Here is an 18,613-nt window from a genome sequence, read left to right on the forward strand (position 1 = left end):
AGCTAAGGGCACCTTTAATTTATGCAAAAAAAGCTGCTATCATATCTGTTTTGCTATAGCAAAACAAAATGTCCTCTACTTATAGGTGATTTTATCCCCTATATTTTATGATAAAATTATCTTATTACAAGATAAATACTTCTCATGTCAGTAAAAACAACTTACCTCTTTTAGGACCATCTAGAACACAGGCACAACCATTGGGGCACGGTGTCTTTGAATGCTAAGAAATGGAGCTCCTGACTGCTCATCTCTGACTTACATCAAATATTTATTTCTTTTAAATATAAGATGTAAGATGACATTTCGTTAGCAGCATTTTCATTCATGGAGGAGGTTGGTCACGTTGGGTCTGTGCAGCTGTTCTCTAGTCCCTTAACACTTAGGAGTGCCTGGGTGGCTCAGTGGGCTAAGCATCTGCTCATCTCAGGTCGTGATCTCAGGGTCCTGGGATGGAGCCACGGCTTGCTAATCTGGGAATCTAATCTGGGAATCTGCTTCTCCCTCTCCCTCTGCTCATGCTCCCTCTCTCTCTCTCTCTCAAAAATAAATAAATAAATAAATAAATAAATAAATAAATAAATAAATAAATAAAATCTTTTAAAAAATAAAAATAAGGGCACCTGGGTGGTTCAGCTGATAAGTATCTGCTCAGGTCATAATCCCTGGGTCCCTGCTCAGCAGAGAGCCTGCTTCTCCCTCTCCCTGCCACTCTGCTGCTTGTGCTCTCTTTCAAATAAATAAATAAATAAATAAATAAATAAATAAATAAAAATAAATAAATAAAATCAACAAACAAAACAAAACTGTGCTTAGACTCAATACATTTTGGTCAAATGATTGAGCCCAAGTTAATTTTTTTTAGTTATGAGAGACCAGAAAAAGAAGAAAATCCACGTTAAGAATAAAATAAAGCACTTTCATTGTATCTTCTTGGTTTTGTTTTTAAAAAAAATAAGCTTTGAAGCTCTGACTACTTTTTATGTCCATTATTTTCCCCCCAATGGCCTGTATAGGTCGTGGACCTGTATCAGCCTGCCTCTTGACCCACTGGTGAATCTGGAAATGCATCTGTGTTTATTTTTCTCTCTTAAGTAAATGCAAGCACCTATCGTGAGTCCAGGTCCTTGATTTTAGAGACAGGAAATGAAGTGAATGAATATAAGTGAAGAGTGCTTCATGTTACATGAATTCAATAGAAAAGCAGTGAAGGGGGTGTTTGGGATGATGAAATATGCATGAGGTAGCTTAGTAGCCTTGTTAACAAAGCAAATATAGCTAGATTAAAAAGTTATGTAGTGCAGTTTGGTGGAAAACAGAGTTGAACTTTGATTCAGGAGACCTGGATTCAAGTGGTAGTTTGGCCCATTACTGTGTGACCTTACTCAAGACACTTAACCTCTCTGATTCTGTTTGCTCATTTGAAAATTTTTAGTATTAAAACCTGTCCATCTTAGAGTGCTATTATGATATAATTCAATAAAAAGCACCAAGTGAGAGGTAAAATGCTTTACACTGGAAAATATTTTTATTACCATAGTTTTCCCAAAGTAGGTGAAGAGGATTTATGCCTGGTTTCATTACTTAGTATGGTGAAATATTCTTTCTGATTTATGTTAGGTTTTAGGTCCAAAGCATAAACCACATGTGGAAACCTGGGAAGCGGCTCAAAATAGAGCCATAGAAGTGACAAAATTCCATAGAAGGTAATAATGGTTTCCGGGAAACTCTAAATTCTGTCTAATTTACCTTGCTTTTTCAGTCTCCTTTCTTGCTTTGCGTTAAATTCCTTATTTGGTAAATCTGAGGCAGTGAGGAAAAAATGAATGAGAAAGAAAAAAGAAAGGTGGAAGAAATAGTGGAGCCAGGATTGATGGTAAGGAGGAAAGACATAGAAAGAAGGAAGTTTTACATATGGCATTCTTGATAAATATTAAGAGCAGTATCATATATGTAGGGGCATACTAACTGTAGTTAAATAATTTTTAAAAAGATTTTATTTATTTACTCATGAGAGAGACACACACAGAGGCAGAGACATAAGGAGAGGGAGAAGCAGACTCCCTTTGGGGAGCCCCATGCGGGATCACTACCTGAGCTAAAGGTAGACACTCAACCTCAACCAGTGAGCCACCCAGGTGTCCCAATAGGTAAATAATTTAAAGTTACCAGTACGGGTTGAGCTAACACTTTTATCCAATATATATAAAATTTCTAGCAGGATGACCAGATTAGAGATTGGAAAATAAAAGGGAAGAAAAAGGTATTTTTAAAGAAGAGAAAGCTTAAGTGTAATGCCTACTTTAAAAAATAGGCTAATGGGGGATCCCTGGGTGGCGCAGAGGTTTGGCGCCTGCCTTTGGCCCAGGGCGTGATCCTGGAGACCCGGGTTCGAATCCCACATCGGGCTCCCGGTGCATGGAGCCTGCTTCTCCCTCTGCCTGTGTCTCTGCGCCTCTCTCTCTCTCTGTGACTATCATAAATAAATAAACATTTAAAAAAAATTTAAAAATAGGCTAATGGACATTTACATAGGATGTTATGGCTCATTCTCATCCATATGAGGATATAAAAGATATTTTGCCATAAGAAACAGATATTAACACTCCGTGATGGGGCACGGAAATAGTCTTAGTGGGAGATTTCCCAGAAGCAGATCCTGAGACAAAGATTCAAGTTCAAGTAGTTCATTTGGGAAATGAGTCAAGGAGACAGCTACAGGAGTGTGGGCAAGGAAGACAAGGCAAGAAAGGCAGGCAATGGAGGGTGCACTGTCAAGCCAGCTACCACTCTGGCAACTGGAACTTAGTCTCATTGGGGAACCCTGGGAGTCCACGTGGAGCATAGGATTCAGGGTCATTCCCCTTGAGGGCTGAGAGCAGTGGGATGTTTATACTTTCACTCTTGTCACTGGTCGAGAGCTCTTAGGGATGTGGGCTGCTAATTTTCTGACCCCTCAACCCTGCCTCCTTGGTGCTGCTGGTGGGGGGTCTCCCAGGGCCAGAGGAAGCCCTCAGACAGAGGGACGCATTTGCTGGCAGGTGGCAGTGGGCCACCTGTTGTCCACCACAATGAGGACTGGGGAGATCAGGCTCAGACAGCTTCTGCTCTTTCAGAGAGATTTAATTTAAATTTCAGAGAATTTTAGTTCTTCCTGCAGATCTTTGGGAATGGTGTTTTCAACAATTTGATGTTGTTGAAGTGAAGAATGCTTGCAGGGAGAATAATGTAATTTGTAGGTCCCTTCCAAGCTGATGTGAAGATTGATCGCTATGGCTTGGTTTCCTCATCTGCAAAGTAAGGCCACTATTTGTATCTGATTAGGTGTTGTGGGTCTTATAAGCATCCCCTAAGTACCAAGCATAGTGCTAAGAATGTAAGTGGTCCCCGACAGATGGTAGATATAAAGGTAAGAGTGCTTGTGAGGGGCAGCACTGATCTGACAAGTTCTCAACTAAAGCCATACCCTGCTGGCAGAGGGTATGAGACTTAGGACCCCTGTCCCCAAATGCTCCCTGGAGATTTTTCTCAACAGCCTGCCTCCATCCAAAACATTTCCTCTACTTCGACTAATTGGAGATAGGGCTCCTCCCAGCTTCGTTTCCTCTGAGTCCCTGCCTCTGTATTTGGTCAGGTGCTAATGTCTGTCTGCCTCACCCTGACCCCATACCCAGCACTTCATAACTTTTTTCCTGACTATAAGGGTAATATATACTCATTTTTATGGGCAAAAAATTGCCCTTAATCCCACAGTTCAAAGATGTCATTATTAACATCTTGGTGTATTTCCCTCCAGTACTTTTTCTAAGCAGGTACATATCCCATAATTGGGATCATTTTTTGGTATCATATTCTGTGGCATGCTTTTTCCACCTGACGTGGTACCATGTTCCCATAGCATTAGACTTTCTTTGAAAACATGACCGTTAATGCAGGTGTAATACTATATGAATGTATCTTGTTTAACCATTACTCCTATTGCTATAAGTTGTAAAAATTTTTTTTGCCAATTGTAAGTAATTCTGCATTAAGTGTCTTTGTACATAATTATTTGTGTACTTCTCTGAGTATTTCTTTGGGGATAAATTCCCAAGGGGAATTCCTAGGTCAAACGGCATGAATGTTCTAAAGGCTGTCAGCATGTACTGACAAATATCCTCCACAGAGTTTTTAACAACATTAACGCATGTATAGGTTTGTGTGACCATTATATCAGGACAGGGAACAATTCCATCACCCCAATAACTTTCCTTCTGTTATCCCTTTATAGCCAACCCCTTTCTCTTGGCATAAACCCTGGAGGGTTATGGGATATTTAATTCCATACTGTGGAATTAACTGGTCATTCTCAGCTAATCACCTTAATAGCAGTAGGAAGTCCCCAAGTTAAAATAACTCCCACCAAGACCCCGCTAGACACCAGATCTCTGTTAAATAGGCAGGTGGACAGGTGAGTCTCCTGTTCTAGAGAAGGAATTAGAGGACCAATTAGGAACCAGCTGGCAGCTTGGTGGCCCAGGACCCAAGGAGGGTGAGGGGGTGAAGGGCTTTCCAATGAGACTGTGTGGCTCTAGACAGTGGTTCTCAAACTTTAGCATATGGCAAAATGCCTCTAAAGCCTGGAGATTCTATTGAAACACAGATTCCTGGTCTCCACTGCCTGAGTTTTCTGATTCAGTCGATCTGGGGTGGGGAGTAGGAATTTCTGACAAGTCTCCAGGGCTGCTTTTGCTGCTCCTTTGGGGACCACACTTTGAGGACTGCCACCACGAGGCAAAGGAAATACTGAGATTAGATGAACAATATCACGCCCATATCCCCCAGCACAGATGGAAAGGACCTCCTAAAAGTAATGGAGGGCTTGGCTCTGCCAGCTTGAAGGACTTGTTAGAGCTAAGCTTGCAGCTTGAGGTGTTTTGTGTTTCCAGGAGGGCAGATAGGGCAGGTAGGAAGTGGGCAGGACAGCCCTTTTTCAGATGACCCAGTGTCACTGGAATCCTTGCATTATTGGAGCTCTCTTAAGCATAGGTAATAATGGCGACGTCAAGTGATGTCATTCAACGTGCCAGGATCTGTAACCATCAAACTGTAAATCTATGCTGCAGGATCCATTTTCTTTTTCTTTTAGGGCTAGCTCTCTTTGCTTATTCAAGGAGTAATGAAAACGAAGCCCCTTATATTAGTATATAACATTCTAATTTACAAAGTGCTTTCACATGATATTTATTTGATCTCCCAAGTTCTGTGAGGGAGGCAGGGCAGTATTTTTATTCCATCCTTTGGACTACTGGTTCTCAAAGTATGGTCCTTGGACCCGCAGCATTAGTATCATCAGGGGAACTTGTTAGAAACGCAGTTGCTGGCTCCATCCCAGACCTACAGAATCAGGTCTTGAGGGGCCAGTAATCTGCATTTCTAACAAGCTCCCAGATGATGCTGATATTGGTGCTGCTGGTCCTGGACCACACTTGGATGAAAACCACTGGTATACATTAAAATGAAAGCCCTAGGGCAGCCCTGGTGGCTCAGCGGTTTAGCGCCTGCCTTCAGCCCAGGGTGTGATCCTGGAGTCCCCGGATCGAGTCCCATGTCAGGGTCCCTGCATGGAGCCTGCTTCTCCCTCTGCCTGTGTCTCTGCCTGTGTGTGTGTGTGTGTGTGTGTGTGTGTGTGTGTCTCACAAATAAATAAAATCTTTAAAAAATAAAAAAATAAAATAAAATAAAAGCCCTAGAAACCCAGGGACTTGTCTTAAGAGAACTCCTACCAAGGTCCTTTTTCTACACTACTGCACCTGCTACATCCCGGCTCCTCCCCAACCTCCCCTGCAAATCTTTCCAATCCCCGCAACTCTGCTTATAAGTTTGAGGCTCTGGGCAATTACTCTAAATTGCAATTTCCTCACCTGTGAAATGGGAATAATAATAGGATCGACTTCTTTGGGTTCGAATGAAGATTAAAATCTGGGTAAAGTCCTTAGCACTGTGCCTGTGCTTAATAGATGCTAGCAATTACCATGAGTTTTATTAATGTTAGTAACAGTGCGGTATTTCATTGGAACGAATACCTTTGTAAATGTTTGAGTGTGTGTCTTCAGAGCACCCCTCTTTAAATGGGAGATATTCATGGATGATTTAGACATTAAGGCACATCATCACTAAGCCCTCAACTGGATGGTTTCTGTGACTGCTGTGAGCACTTGGCTGAGAGCAGCGGGCTTAGGAGAATGGACCCCACGACTGGTAAAACGGGAGAATAAGAGACCAGTTTATGGAACAGTGCATTGAAAGGCAGACAAGGGCAAGAAGGAAGGGTTCGTTGAGGAAACTCTGAATGGCCGGGGAGAGGGAGAAGTGGCCGCGGGAGACAGCAACTGGGGGGGCAGCCCGAGGCGAGAGGCAAGTTGTCAGAGAGTCCACCTCCTTCAAATTGCTCCCAGGGCAGCCCAGGGGTAGGCTCTGGGGCTACCCCAGGCCTTGGACAGGGGCTGCCAGTGCGCAACACGCAGGTGCGCACAGTGAATGCCCCGAGAGGCCCTCCGAGGCCAGCTGGCAATTGAGGGCACCTGCTTTGTCTTCAGGGTGACTCTTACTTAGCAAAATTCTGACTCTAGCACATCAAACACCCATGCCAGGGAAACATGCCAGGGACGTGGGCCTTCTTTATAGCGCGGGTCTGTTACGGTCCTCGCCAAGCAGTCCCGGGCTCCTAGGGAAGCGGGTTTCTCTTAGCTGGGCAGCGCAGCGCGGATTCCTTGCCCGGTGTGGACAGGGACCTTTGCAACTGAATTAAGCAGAAGAAACAAAAGCAGCGAGTTCGGGCCCCGTGGGCACGGCCGGCCAGCCAATGGGGCCCGGCCGCTCCCCGGCGGAGTGGTACTATGATGACAGTAGCCAACCAGCGCGCTCCATGCAAATGAGGTACTGTATCCCGCACCCGCCGCTCCAGTGCCGTCTGGTTGTTATAGTGATAAACTGAGGCCTTGCCTTTTTGGCTTCTCCGAGAAGGAATCGGGCGGGGGTCAGGGGGTAACCTCTTCACTCCCCCCCCCCCCAGGGGAGACAGAAAGAAGGGGCGAAGAAGGGGGATGGGTGAAGAAGAGAGAAATACGTGACAAAGAAAACATTCTCTGCCTGGGAGGAGACTCACAGAGGGTGTAGAGCTGGAGGGAGCATTCGCTGGCCATGCCAGTACTTACCACTGATGCTGAGTCAGAAACAGGTATCCCAAAATCCCTTTCCAATGAGCCTCCCTCAGAAACCATGGAGGAAATAGAGCACACATGCCCACAGCCTCGACTGGTAAGTAAAGACAAAGGATGCAAATGTTATGCTTGGCTATGGCACAAAAGAGTTCCTTATGCGCCTGCAGCCAGCGAGGAAAAACGATGCTTGGAGGATTTTCATGTAAATGAGAATGGAGCTACTGCCTAATCCTTCTCAGCTGTTTATACTTAGCTTCTATACCGGGGCGCTGCTCTCAGCTTACAAAGCATTATTGTATTGGCTGGGTAGGAAACGGGCTGCTTGGGCTATGCTGTTTTTCTGCCTTGGGAGGAGGGGATGGCCTTTTTCCTTTTAGGTGTATTCTCGTCTGAAGAAAAAAAAAAAAAAAAGAATCCGACAGTGCGTTTTAAAATGCTATTTTTCTCTGCAAAGCTTGAGACGAGTCCGTTGTTAAGTTCTAAATTCTAGCTGAGAAATGATTTGGTGCCCAACTCGTTTCGGTGCCTAATGGCAATTTTGGAAAAAACGAAGATGATATGGAAGCAAAACTTCCCCGTTTGTTTCAAGACGGCAGAATAAATAAGTAGAAGAGTCCCTCAGTGATGTAGTTAGAAATAAGGTGCATTTTAAAGGACTCCTCAGCATTTCCGGACCGTGCTGGGAGGGTTGGTCTTCAGGTAGTGGGAACCTGGGGGGAAGCTACGTTCACTACTTAGAAAGGGGTTGCATGCCTTTAATAACGCAAAGTGTGGGAACCAGGCACTCAGAGCTTCCCTCCATCTCAGTGACTGCTCTCCCAAATGTGATCAGTTTCTCTGCCAAGGGCATGATTACTTAAGCAGGTGTGGAAGATGGTTCTCAACCACCTCAGTGTGTATCCTCGAGGAATCAAAACCACCAAGTGGGTCGTGGGTTTTTCAGTGGCCTGAAGTCTTGTGAAACTTGGAGAGACCTCTCTTTGAACCCTCAAGTCTAAGTGGCACACTAGTTAGAGCTATCCTTTTTGAGCAATTTCCCCCAGTTAAGAGATGCCATATTTTGATTGGATATGGAATCTGACCCTGGGAAGAGGTTTTTTAAAAAGTATTTTGTGATGTAGCATTTTCTGTGAACTCCCCGAATGAGGGCTCACAGATTCCAAGGCCAGCCCATCATGCATCCATTATTTCTTCAGAAGGGTTACAAAGGTTCAAAGGCCGCCTTAGAACAACTTCCTAAAATATGAAAACAAAGGAAGTTATATTCGAGTGCTGTGTGCTTTGGTTCACTGTGTTTCTATTTTATAAAATATATCTTAGGGCAGTTTAATATTAACAACTTCTCAGCACCTGAGCCACTTACTGAATGGCATATATATGCCAATGCATACTTTTTAAAAAAGTTAAACCCGGTATTCAAATTTGCATCACACACCTCCACTGGGTAAAGGGAAGGGAGAGAGAGGCAGCATCCAGTTCCAGTTTGTGTATCCTTTCTCTCCTGCCCACTTCTTTTCCTTCCCTTTTTGCCTTTTAACTATTCGGCTCCTTGGTTGCTTATGCCTGAGAGAGTCAGCAGAGGAAATCAAGGGAAGGAAGAAAGTTGAAATGCTTTGCCCTCTGACTTGTGACATCTCATCCTGGAGGTGACTCTCAAGAACCCTGAAAAAGCTGGCAGTGTCATCCTTCCACCTCCCTGCTGTTTTAGAAATGAGAAAACTGAGGTTCAGAGCGGGTAAGCAACCTGACTTCCCCCCAAATCACGTTGCTTCCAAGGGGTAGAGCTGCAATTTGAACCCAGAGCTCTACACCTGCCAAGTGGAAGATCTTTCTCCTACAACACACTCTGGAGTGAGGCACATTCCCTTCCCTTCTTTTATGCAGGTCTAACTTAAAGTAGGTTTGTGTGTGTAACAGAAGTTGAACTGTGAAAGCAATGGTTTCAATCTATGTCTGATGAAAACTTGCCATGTTGTCCATCATTATCATGGTCCACTGAAATTTTGCTGTTTAAATAGCGGTTGCAGCCAATTTATAAACCCCTACTCAATTTTTAGAATCACCTTTTCCCAGCAAACTTTGATCACTGTAGGGTATGGTCTCCATTTAGATGTACACTTCAGAGCTTGACCCTCCTTTGCTGATGATTTTACCTGAATAGCTAAGGCACATGTTAACTACTTAATAATGAAGCTGATGGAGAGAGTGGCAAGTGAAAACATTAAATAACATTTCTTATGGCTTTTAGTAGTTTCTGTCCATCTATTTAGCTTTGCTAATATCTTCACATTTCAAATTGAATAAATTTTTTGTTTCTCCCAGTACCCACCGATATTGCTCAAAATCACTCCTGGGTTACTGGCACTGCACTCATCAGCAGGGTGTGGCCGATGAGTTCCAAAGTTATTTAAAGTTCATGAAAGACTTAAGAGAGCCTTCAGAGGACAGGCTCCTTCTCCCACTTTTTCTCAAACTGGAATTCACATAGTTGAGAGGAAACATGACTCCATAACAAAACATCTTCTTAAAAAAAGATTAGCTATTAGCAAAATGGTTCTCATTGTATTCATTGAGGCAGGCACTGGCTCCCCATTCTCTGACTTTACCTGGGGATATGGAAAAGGAAATTTCTGGGTATATAAAGGGCCATAAAGCTTTATCGCAAGTACTAGAATGTGAACTTCTGTTGCTAACATCATGGTCTGTTAAGTACAAATTTTATTTAAGTCTCAAGTTGTGTCAAGTGCCCCCTTTTGTAATGAACTGTGCTCTTTTTTAAGCTTGGCACTCGAAAAGATGTGTACAGTGGCCCTGTGTCTATGTGCATTTGCCTATATATTTTCAGCGAAGGTTGTCAGTTGTGATCTTGCTTAGCTCAGCCCACAATGATCAAGAACCTACCATGCGCTGAGCTCTGTCTGAGCCCTCGAGCAGTTTGTGATCTAGGGATTCTAGAAGAGGCTGACGCATGAACAGATACTTTGCCTGCAGGTTGATAAGGGCCCTGCGTGCTTAGAGGTGGGTTACCAGGTGCAGTAAGGGCAGAAAGTGTGCTGACCTCTCTGTGAGTCCACGTTTGCTGGCAGAGGTGGAGTAGAAACCGGTCTTGTCATCAGCATATCTCTGGACTCTCATACAGAGCCTGGCATAGCCCCTGATGGGATTGAAGTGGGAAGCAGGCGCACATAAATAAGCAGGCTTTGAAGCAGTCTATATTTTAGATCCTTGTAGCTAGCAAATTGATAAAGATTTTGAGGATGCAGTGCAATCATGTTCAAGGGGACATTTTTCTGCAAGGAATACTTGTAATTTTTCCACCTGCCTTATTCTTCATTGGAAAAAAATACAAGGAAGGAAAGGAGTAAATAAGATTAAGTAACATTGATAAAGAAATTAGAAAAGAAATAACAGGATATTACCTAGGTTTTCTGATAAAACTTATGCCTTAGGATGTGATCTAATACCCTTACTACTTCACCATGGTGTTCAGGTTTGATGCTTCTGAGAACTCTTCTTTCCATGGTTACAATGTTTATTCTTGATCTTTGAGGTGTTATCCCTTCTTTGCTCTTTACTTGCTTACACATGATGCATGGTGACTCATAAGCTTGACTGTCAAGAAGAGAAACTGAGTGCTCATGGGTGATATGACATCATAGCCCTGCTTGGGGACCCAATTCCTGAGGGATGAGGACACTTTGTGGGCAAGGACAGTGTCCTCATATCTCCCCAACTCTCAGATTGTGCCTAGACAAATCTTCTGGGCCAGTAAATACCCCATAAACCCTTTCTGACGTGGCCCAGGTACCCCAAAAGCTGTCTGCTTAAGGATTTGGTTAATGACCTTGGCCAAGTTCTAGGAGTGCCTTGGGCTGTCAGAAGGAAGTTGTAATTCTAGCCTGCAGTGGTCACTTTCATGAAGATGGATGTACCACAGATCAACTGAGAAGGTCTTGGAAACAAAAAAAAAAAAAAAAAAAAAGGCTGGTTCGATATGCCATGGTAGCAGGAGTTCATTTCAGGCTTTACTTCAAAGTGGAGCCGTGCCAAGAGACTGCTGTCTTGCAGAAGGTGCATTATGTCAGTTGGGAGGTAGGATGCTCACTCGCTAATGCTCAAAAAGATGACTGGATTTCCAGAGACATCCGTGGCTTCCTCTACTAGTATCATCATCTATTCAAACACTCAGAGCAACACATATTTTAAGAGGGAGATACTTAGTGTGCTGTGTTGGTGAAAATAAACATGAGTTTCCTTGGGCATTTACTGTGGTCAACTGGAATTCTGCCCAAGGTTATTATTAGACCTCTTCCTGTTGGTCTTGGTCCAAATGCAACTTCCATTTCTTGCAGATCGATACTAGTCAGGAGTATTGAGCATGGAAACAGTGAATCAGTTTCTTCCATTTAATGCTCCTTCACCATCCCTCCAGCCCCCCATTTGCCTCATGCTAAAGTCCTTATGGAAGAAATAAATCTAAGTTGGTAAAAAGATGGGTAGGTTCTTAGTTTCACTTTGGTGTTTGAGCATAAAGAAATGAGAAGGCTGTGTGTGTGTCTTCATTCAGGCAGTGAGGAGGATTTAAAGCATTCAGTGATGCCAGGCTTTAGAAGGTACCTGAGAGAAAACTCGGTCCCCTCTCAATAGGATCCAGATAGCCAGCTTGTTAGCAACTTGCATGTACAGCAATGCATCAGGTGCTGTGGGAAGGAATAAAAGAAGAAATCTATAGCCCTGCCCATGAATATCATTCCCATTTAACAGAAGATAGTAGTTTGTTATGTTGAACGCATTCCAGGATGCTGAAATCCCTGGGAAGAGAGGTGAGGTTTTTTTGTAAGTTTGACTTCAATTTTAATATGTTGGACTTAACACAGCTTTTAAGCTATATTTTATCCATTAAGCAGAAGTACTTCCCAGGAGAGAAAATTCCCTTAACCTGACCCCCAAGTTGAGACAAGTCCCTGCATTTGAAGAAAAGATGTAACTTGCTGATCCAAAAACATTTTTGGGACATGGAAAGGGTCAGTCTACATGGAAAGGGTCAGTCTACTTTACTGTGTGGGCTTAAGCCAAATCACTTCTCCTCTATGGACCTCAGTTCTTTGGCCAAAACGTTTTATTTTATTTTATTTATTTTTAAAAGATTTTATTTACTTATGAGAAACACAGAGAGAGGCAGAAACATAGGCAGAGGGAGAAGAAGCAGGTTCCATGCAAGGAGCCCAATGTGGGACTTGATCCTGGGACTGTAGGATCACGCTCTGGGCCAAAGGCAGAAGCTCAACCACTGAGCCACTCAGGTATCCCCTGGCTAAGACATTTTAAAGGGGAGGGGATCTTAAGTTCCCATGGTTAAGTGGCACACTGCAGCCTCTAGACCAATGCTGTCAGTAGAAATACATTATAACTTAAAATTTTCTAGCGGCCACGGTTTAAAAAGTTTAAAAAGATGGAATTAATTTTAATGATATATTTTGTTTAGCCTGATATAACCAAAAAATATTATCATTTCAACATTAATCAATATCAAAGTAATGAATGAGGTGTTTTATATTTTTTCTTTATACTGTCTGAAATCAGGTATGTATGTTGTACTCACAACACATCTAAATTTAGACCAGTTTTAAGTGCTCAGTAGCCATAGGTGGCTTTAGAAGGAGCTCAGATACCTGTACAGACCTGTGAAGGATGAGCTCTGAGAAGCCAGAGCTTCTCAGATAAATACATTTTGTGTTGCCCAACAGACACATAGATATGTACATGCTTATATTTATTCATAGCAAAGAAACCACTTTATATTTTGCACTCTTAATATTTTCTTTTGCCCTGTTGTGTTTTGGTTAGGAGGCTAACCAAAGGAGGCTAATGAGAATGATCAAGTTTGAAGTTATGGATGGCAGTGGAGAAGGAGAGAACAGAATGCCCATGGGAGGCACTAAGGAGGTCAACACTCTAGGATTTGATAATGAATCTGAGGGTTGGCCAGTATCAAGGAAGACTCCGTTTTCTGGCTCCCTCAAGTGGGTGCCATCACTGAGGTGTGATGGTACCAAGGGAGAGTAGTTTGTTGAGAGTTCTGTTGGGGATGCCATGGAGACTTCCATTTGGAGGCGTCTAGTCAATGTTTGGTTTTGGAACTCAGGAGAGAGTTCTGAGCTGGAGCTGGAGATCTGGGAGAGGTCAGCATGGAGGGGATGGAAGTGAAATTAAATTAGTGAAATTGAGTCATACATTTTCTGGACTAAGAAAATGGTAATGGAAATGGTTAGCTAGCAAGAGTGCCTCAGGATAATCCTACTACAGGGTAATTCTAGAAGATAACTGACCCCGAGCCATACTATCAGGTTCTTAGAAGGGGGAAAAATAGAAGAGCTGTAATTAAAGCTATTAGAAGGCTCCTTATATCTGCCTGTCTCTTTGTGAAATCTGGCTAAATTAATCTCCTTTATCCCAGAATCTTTCCAGAATGGAACCCTGGCGAACACCATATAAAGAGCCAGTAAGGAAAAAAAAAAAAAAAGAGCCAATAGAGGAAGGATCGTGAAAAGAAGACGGAGAGGCATTTGTCTAATATCTGGGAGATCAGAGGGCCAACAGCATGATAAGCTCTGTGGTAGGGATGTCCAATAGAACCACATGTAGCAGAGAGATTAAATGAGATAATGAGGAAAAGTCTCCTTTGGATTTAGAAAGAAGAGATCAGTGATGATGTTTCGGTGATGTGATGGGAGCAGAGGCAGATAGCAAGGAATCAAGGAGGCTTTAGAAGGTGGGGGAGTAGAAGCTTGCCTGAGGGGGTAAATAGAATGTGTAGGGTCCAAAGGATAAATCGGGATTTAAGGTTGAGAGAGGTTAACTTTTCTCTCTTCTTTTTTTCCTTCCATGTATCCTTCTTTGCTTCCATTCTCCCTTCCATCCACTCAATGTGCCAAGGCTTTTGGTTGGCTCATTCTTGTAAGATGGTAGTAACTGACACTTAAATATAAATGGCAGAGAGCCAGAGGGGGAAAATGAAAGTGATAGGGGGAAAATGAGGACGGGAATGAGTGTTGGGCTAGAGACGTTGGGTTCCAGTGAACAAGTGGAAGAATTGGCTTCAGGTAAGAAAATTGACACTTGTTTCACTGTGGTGATGAGGAAGCTGGCAAGGGTGTTTTGGATAAGATGTTTTAAAGGAGAGGGTATTGAATGTTGAAAGCCTTTCTTATCTGATAGCTTTGCTTCCCTCTGTGAAGGTGGAGGTGAAATTAGTGGCTAGGTTCTTGGCAGGTGCAGAAGTATAATTTGGGGATAGCCTGAGAAGTTGGGTCCAACCCCGGGGTTTTCCTCTCCAGCGGCCTCCAGGCTAGGGGTGGGGCTGGGGAAGCTTGGGAAGGCTGAGGGGTTCCTGATGAGATGTGGTTCCGGTAAGAGGGAATGGATCTGTTCCCTTAGGGCTTCTGGGGCTCCACACCAACCCCCAAGATCAGGGAAGATCTAGATTGGGGGTCCTGCGGGGGGAACTGGGCTGGCCCACAGAAGGGCTGGGGCCAGGCCTCGTGCTCACTGGAGCCCACAGTCTCATTCAGACTTGAGTTTTGCCATTTAATTACTCTGTGGGCTTAAGTCAGTCCCTTCTCCTCTCTGGACCTCGATTCTGACCCCCACGGTGGGCTGGATAGAGGATCTTTTGCAGCTCCAAGCTGGTGATTCTAGCTCCCCTAGCCATGGGACATGCTCCAGCCTGGTGTGTTCTATTTGATCTCATGCTGCTGTCACAAACCAGGGCTACCCCACTTCTCCCCTCCTTTGGGTTTTATCCATTTGCAATAAAAACAGGCTGAATGATCTTATGGCCGGACACATTGGCTAAATCCGAATAACGTATGTTTGCAAAATAGTCTGAAACTTTACATTAGGTTGTACAAACCTGTTGTCTTCCACTTTATGCTTCTTCAGAAGGGTTGAAGTTGTTCTGAATCATGCTGAGCATTCTAGTCATTGTCCAAAGAAACCTAGGTTGAATCTCTCTCTCTCTCTCTCTCTCTCTTTTTTTTTTTTTGGTTGATTCTCTTCTTAATGCCAGTAATAACCTCCTGATTTATTTCATAATACTGAAATTTGAAATACTGGGTTTTCTTTGAGGCACAACAGTATGGCATTGAGCTCTAGGGGCCTTCCTAGCTGGTGCTACTAGCCACTTACTCTTAACGCTTTGGTTTAAAGTCCAACAGTGGGTCTGGCCATAGGCTTGAAACTCTTGAGTCTTTCACTCGGGCCCACACAAAGCGTCTTGGTGCCCCTTGGTGAAAAAAATGTAGAAAAAGGTTTATTCCATCACTGGGGGTGGGAAGAAAAGGAGAAAGCAAGGAAGGTAGGAACAAACCAACTCATTGCAAGCTAGGACTATTTTCTTCCAATAATCTCCCAGGTAACAGCCTCTACCTTGCTAGGATCTGATTACCCGTTGCTGGCCTCAGACCATAGCATTATTGTTTTAACATTCTTACCTTCCTCTTTATCCCAGCATGAGACAGGTTGTATGGGAGGCTGGGGAAGCTGACCCTGCTTGGGGATAAAGAGACAGTTGAACACTCAACAATCCTGAAGGCACACTTGAAAACACAGTGATTAGAAACTAAAGCCACAAGCCCTGTTAGTGTACGCCTGTGTCATAACGCGCAGGGCCGCACAGGGCTGGCCCATCGAGCTGGATTCATGTTCATATCCTTTCTTCCCTCTCGCCCGAGTCTTTGACTTGATGTTTTTGTTTTCCACTTAGTAATTCATGCACGTTGAACCTGACATCAGTGTAAAAGTATGCCAATGGCTGTTTAAACTGGCATTTAGGAAGAATAACAACAGTAATAATGGGTTAATAGAAGCATCGTGAATGATGTCGAAAGCCTGTCCCTGGTACATGCATCTGTGCTTCATCTCTAGTGTGCCTGATATTGACCAGAGACACAGCTACATGATACCAAATTCCATCATACCTCACATTGTTTTGTTAAAAGGGAATTCTTCTATACTGGGCTTAAGACTGGGGGTCCCACTAATTATCCTCTGTGGGCAAATGGGGGAAGAGTACACACTGTGTTAGGCACTGGTGCTGGTGCCTCCTATGTGTTACCTCCTCTAACCAGGCTGCAGACCTGTGAAATAAGAATTACTATTCCCTGTATTATAGATAAGGAAAACAAGAATTAAGTAATTCCCCAAAGATCAAGTACTAACTGGTAAAGCTGGGATTTTTTTTTAAGATTTTATTTATTTATTCATGAGAGATATGGAGCTAGAGAGGCAGAGACATAGGCAGAGGGAGAAGCAGGGTCCTCGAGGGGAGCCCGATGCAGAACTCGATCCCCAGACCAGGATCACACCCTGAGCCGAAGGCAGGCGCTCAACAGCTGAGCCACCCAGGCATCCCAAAGCTGGGATTTAAAATGAGTTGGGTCTGACTTCTAAAGCCCCCTATTTCCACTATGCCCAGTTCCCCAACATCAGCGAGTGGAGAATCACCTGCTCACGCTTCCAGGTGAGTTGGAAGCAAGGTGTTTTTGTGTGCACTTTGAGAAATGCTGTATTTAGCTCTCCCATGTCACATTGTCTGCCTTTGGGACCAGGAATGGAAACAATTTCGATGTCTAGGCTCTTGTTAGTAAATTTAGAAATTCAAAGTAAATATTTTTGACCTGGCAAGTCTTCTCTTATGAGATTCGTACGTACGTATGGCTACAAAGGATGAGTATTAGGATGGTCTTAGCAGCATTATTCATAATAACTCCAACTGGAAGCTACCCAAATCCCCAGCAGAAGTAGAATGGATAAATTGCTGTATGTTCACACAATGAAGTGCTACACAGCAATGAGAAAGAAGCATCTACAATCACCTGCAAAAATATGGGTAAATCTCACAAACATAATATTGAATGAGAGAAGTCAGACACAAAAGAATATACACTACATGATTCTATTTCTATTAAATATTTTAAAAGTAGGCACACCAATCTGAGTTTAGAAGTCAGGATAGCAGAAGGAGCACAGGATGGATGCTGGCAGTGGTTGGTTACTGGATCTGGGTGCTGCATATGTTCATTTTGTGAAAGTTCAGAGTTAATACCCTTAGGATATGTTCACGTTTCTGTATGTGCATTGTTCTTTAATACAAAGTTGAAAGACGTTCTGACCACAGTAATGGAGAGAGGGTAACACTCTACAACAGATTGCCCATTCCCAAACAATTCTTGTGACCTCACAGATTACGTTCTAAGGAATGGTATCAATTCCTTTTTTCTTTAAGATTTTATTTACTTATTAATGAGAGACTGAGAGAGAGAAAGAGAAAGAGGCAGAGACACAGGCAGAGGGAGAAGCAGGCTCCATGCAGGGAGCCCGATGTGGGACTCGATCCCGGGATTCCAGGATTCACGCCCCGAGCTGAAGGCAGACACTTTAACCGCTGAACCACCCAAGCGTCCCAGAATGGTATCCATTCCTACCTCAAATTACAGCTCTTGGCCCTTAACAGAGCTTCACTGTGCTTGAGGGGTCAGCACCCAGCCCCAAAGAGAGCACAGGTAAAGCCCTTGAACTTCTAGGATGGGTCTAACCCTAATCAGGTTATTTGTGAATTAAAAGCCATGATGCCCAATCTGTATGTGTTTTATAACAATGACCAGGCCTCACAGCACATTTCCAGACTCAGAAGGAAGTGGATGGAACTGGTTAGCTAGCAGGAGTATCTCCAGATAATGCTGCTATGGGGCAGATTCTAGTAAATGACTGACTCTGAACCATCCTATGAGGGTTTTTTTTTTTTTTTTTAAGGGAAGAGAAACTAGGAGAGCTGTAATTAAAGCTAAAGGAATCCTCCCTGTATCTGCCACATCTGTAAGAGATCTGGCCAAATGAATCTACATTACCCCATAGTCTTCCAGGATAGAATCCTAAGAAACAAAATTTAGAGATCCAATAGAGAAAGGGTATTGAAAAGAAGACAGATCTAGCCCGGGTGGCTCAGTGGTTTAGCACCGCCTGCATCCCAGGGTGTGATCCTGGAGACCTGGGATCGAGTCCCACGTCAGGCTCCCTGCGTGGAGCCTGCTTCTCCCTCTGCCTGTGTCTCTGCCTCTCTCTCTTTCTGTGTCTCTCATGAATAAATAAAATCTTTTTTAAAAAGAGCGGTATTTCTCAAATTGGTGGGAGTCTGGGGTCTCACAGCAATGCAGCTGCTTCATTGGTAGTTAAATTTACCCTTTTTTTCTGAAAAATACTGTTTTTATTAAAGAAGTCATCCACTTTGCACAATCAATTTTCTTTGGAATATCTTTCTTTGGAAAACATTCTTTGGAACATCCTTCCTTTAGTGGCTCAGGGGAAAAAAAGGGTTTTATTATTGAAATAGAATCTAGCAAATACCTCAGGCT

General features: G+C 43.4%; 1 protein-coding gene across 8 annotated transcripts in view; it reads left to right on the forward strand.

Annotated features, from left to right (window-relative positions):
* The window catches only part of PCYT1B (phosphate cytidylyltransferase 1B, choline), a 131,137-nt gene that overhangs the window by 22,280 nt on the left and 90,244 nt on the right, over positions 1-18,613 (forward strand). For 3 of the 8 annotated variants that reach the window (XM_077889083.1, XM_077889088.1, XM_077889092.1), the window contains exon 1: positions 6,942-7,299. The exons of 2 other annotated variants lie outside the window; for them this stretch is intronic. In XM_077889083.1, coding sequence (XP_077745209.1) covers positions 7,183-7,299 — 117 coding nt within the window. In that variant the 5' untranslated portion in view covers positions 6,942-7,182. Of the gene's footprint in view, positions 1-1,744; positions 1,877-6,940; positions 7,300-18,613 lie in introns of those variants that run through there. 3 more of the 8 variants (XM_077889087.1, XM_077889091.1, XM_077889086.1) reach the window with 2 other exon arrangements.

Source organism: Canis aureus, chromosome X, assembly GCF_053574225.1.
Source record: "Canis aureus isolate CA01 chromosome X, VMU_Caureus_v.1.0, whole genome shotgun sequence".
NCBI classification, from domain to species: Eukaryota; Metazoa; Chordata; class Mammalia; order Carnivora; family Canidae; genus Canis; species Canis aureus.